Genomic DNA, 2,534 nt, shown 5'->3' with positions numbered 1-2,534 from the left:
CTAACAGAAAACATTGTTTGCTAACAGAAAACATTGTTGTGCTAACAGAAAACATTGTTTGCTAACAGAAAACATTGTTGTGCTAACATAAAACATTGTTGTGCTAACAAAAAACATTGTGTGCTAACAGAAAACATTGTTGTGCTAACAGAAAACATTGTTTGCTAACAGAAAACATTGTTGTGCTAACAGAAAACATTGTTTGCTAACAGAAAACATTGTTGTGCTAACAGAAAACATTGTTGTGCTAACAGAAAACATTGTTTGCTAACAGAAAACAGTGTTTGCTAACAGAAAACATTGTTTGCTAACACTAGCAGCATTGCCAGACAATCTCAACTCCAGATTGGAGGAAAATTTTTTGGGACCCCTGACTTAAGTGATGCGTGCGTGAGCTGTGCACGAGAAGGGGGTGTGGTCTGTGGTCCAGGTGTGTGCAGAACCGTGCTGTAGTGATCCGCTGCCCCCCTACCCAACAGTCAATGCTGATGAGGGGCAGCAGCGTCCTGGTTGTTGCCCATCCAGCTGTGCAGGTTCAGTAGATTCAGAGCCCCGCCCATGTCTGTCATGTGACTACGTTTGTTCCCACAGTAACGATGTGTCTGTTGCAGGTGATTCGCCGCTACAGTGACTTTGACATCCTCAACAGCAGCTTGATGGTGAGAATCCTGAACTTTCCTTCATGACCTCCAACGTTTGGTTGAAAGTCTCGGATCAGAACCACAAGTGTGGCCCAAAAGGTGAAGCTGGGACGGTCCAAACCAGGAAGCCTGCAGTGAGATCAGCCTGTTGGTAAAATCCCGGAGGGTTTTCCCGGGTTCTGCAGCGATGTGGGCGTGGTCCGGTCTGTGACCTCAGAGCTGTGGTGTCTGAAGGTCTGTGAGCTCCTGGGGCTGCAGGAAGCAGCTACAAATGAACACATTCCCGTTCAAGAAACAAGCGTGAAGCTGGAGGAGAGCACTCACCCTCACAGAGCACGGCCCGCCGGACCATAATGCATTGCATGCACGCAGCAGCTCCAAAGCATTTAAGCCTAGAGACGGTTTAAAGTCACCAATGAACCTATGGAGCATGTTCATGGAGCAGGAGCTTCTGTCCAAACACCAAACATTCAACATCACAGCTGCAGCTTTCCAGTTGGAAACTTGAGCTCCAAACCTGTTCATTTTCCCAGAATCCTCGGCTGCTGTAGTCTGATTCTGAACGAGGATTTCTCTCATCCCTCAGATCTTTAGGTCCAGACTCACCTGGAAGAACGTCTCTGGTCACAAACAGGTCATAGCACACTGTGGCTCTAAGTCACACCTGGCTTCCTCACCTGTCATGGAGGCCTGACAGGTGAAGTTAGGAGAACATGGAAACATCGTGGAGAAATCTCCTTCTGTAGATCCATCACCTTCAGTGTCAGATGTTCAAATGTTCGTAAGTTCAGAATAAAGAGATTTCTTTGGATTGAATTGAGGACGTTTGTTTTCCTCACCTGTTAAAGACATTTTTATTGATCCAAAGGAGTAAATTCCTGGAAACTGTCATTAAACAGAAGAGTTTTAGAGAAGGAGGGGCTTCTGCTCACTGGTGGTGCTTCAGGAGAATCCACCAAGCTGGACTGACGGATTCCTTCAGGAATGAATGTTATGAAATATAACGGCCTTCGCTTGCTTTAATGTTTTACTGTCACATCTGCATCGGAAAAGTCTTCAAACTTTTAAAAATGTGTGTCTTCTGGTTCATCAGGACAGACCAGCACCAACTTCCAGATTTCCATCCTGATCATCCAGAATTTGGATGGATGAATTTCAAACCAACAATACATTTTTCATGAGTTTATCTTGATTAATAAAAGCATCTTCATTTAGAAGAATATGAACTGGACTGTATAATCTTAGACTCAAAGAGCTGGTCGTTCCTTCGTCAGCTGAACATCAGAACCAGGTTGTACCTGATCTTTCTCCTGTACCTGTCTCCAGGTGTGTGGCATCAGCCTTCCTCTCCCTCCAAAGAAGCTGATTGGAAATATGGACAGAGAGTTCATCGCTGAGAGGCAGCGAGGGCTGCAGGCATACCTGGACTCCATTACCCAGCATCCCCTGCTCTCAAATTCTCTGACAGTCAAGAAGTTTTTAGACCCCAACAACTACTCAGCCAACTACACAGGTTTGTTCTTCACCTTCACACGTCGCATCCTGATTGGTCCGCTGACTTCCCTTCGTGTTAATATCCCGCCCTCACACCTGTTTGCCCTCCCATTGCCCCTCCCCCTGGCCTAGTCGTTAGATCAGATTCTTTTCAGAGGAACTTCAGCCGTTTTCTTCAGCATAGAGCGAGGGGCAGACGCAGCGTTTCCCCGTCAGACCCGTCACGGTTCAGTCACAGATGTTCATGAGCCACACGTGTCAAAGTCAAGGCCCGGGGGCCGGATCCGGCCCTCCATAGACACTCATGACAATTTCCTGGTTCAGGTGTGTCCAGCCAATGAGAACAAGCCAGAGAAGGGTATATAGGAGAACATGCAGGACGGCGGTCCTCGAGGCCCC

At 47.0% G+C, this 2,534-nt stretch overlaps 1 protein-coding gene across 2 annotated transcripts in view; it reads left to right on the top strand.

Moving 5' to 3' along the window:
* Positions 1-2,534, top strand: part of pxk (PX domain containing serine/threonine kinase) — a gene marked incomplete in the record, with an annotated part of 21,007 nt that overhangs the window by 5,861 nt on the left and 12,612 nt on the right. For both annotated transcript variants that reach the window (XM_024270196.2, XM_024270197.2), the window contains 2 exon segments: positions 612-659; positions 1,968-2,154. In XM_024270196.2, the coding sequence (XP_024125964.1) occupies positions 612-659; positions 1,968-2,154 (235 nt within the window).

The sequence above is a fragment of the Oryzias melastigma genome, linkage group LG5, assembly GCF_002922805.2.
Source record: "Oryzias melastigma strain HK-1 linkage group LG5, ASM292280v2, whole genome shotgun sequence".
Taxonomy (NCBI): domain Eukaryota; kingdom Metazoa; phylum Chordata; class Actinopteri; order Beloniformes; family Adrianichthyidae; genus Oryzias; species Oryzias melastigma.
The sequence above is the reverse complement of the archived record's forward strand: the minus strand, read 5'-3'. Positions and strand labels throughout refer to the sequence as shown.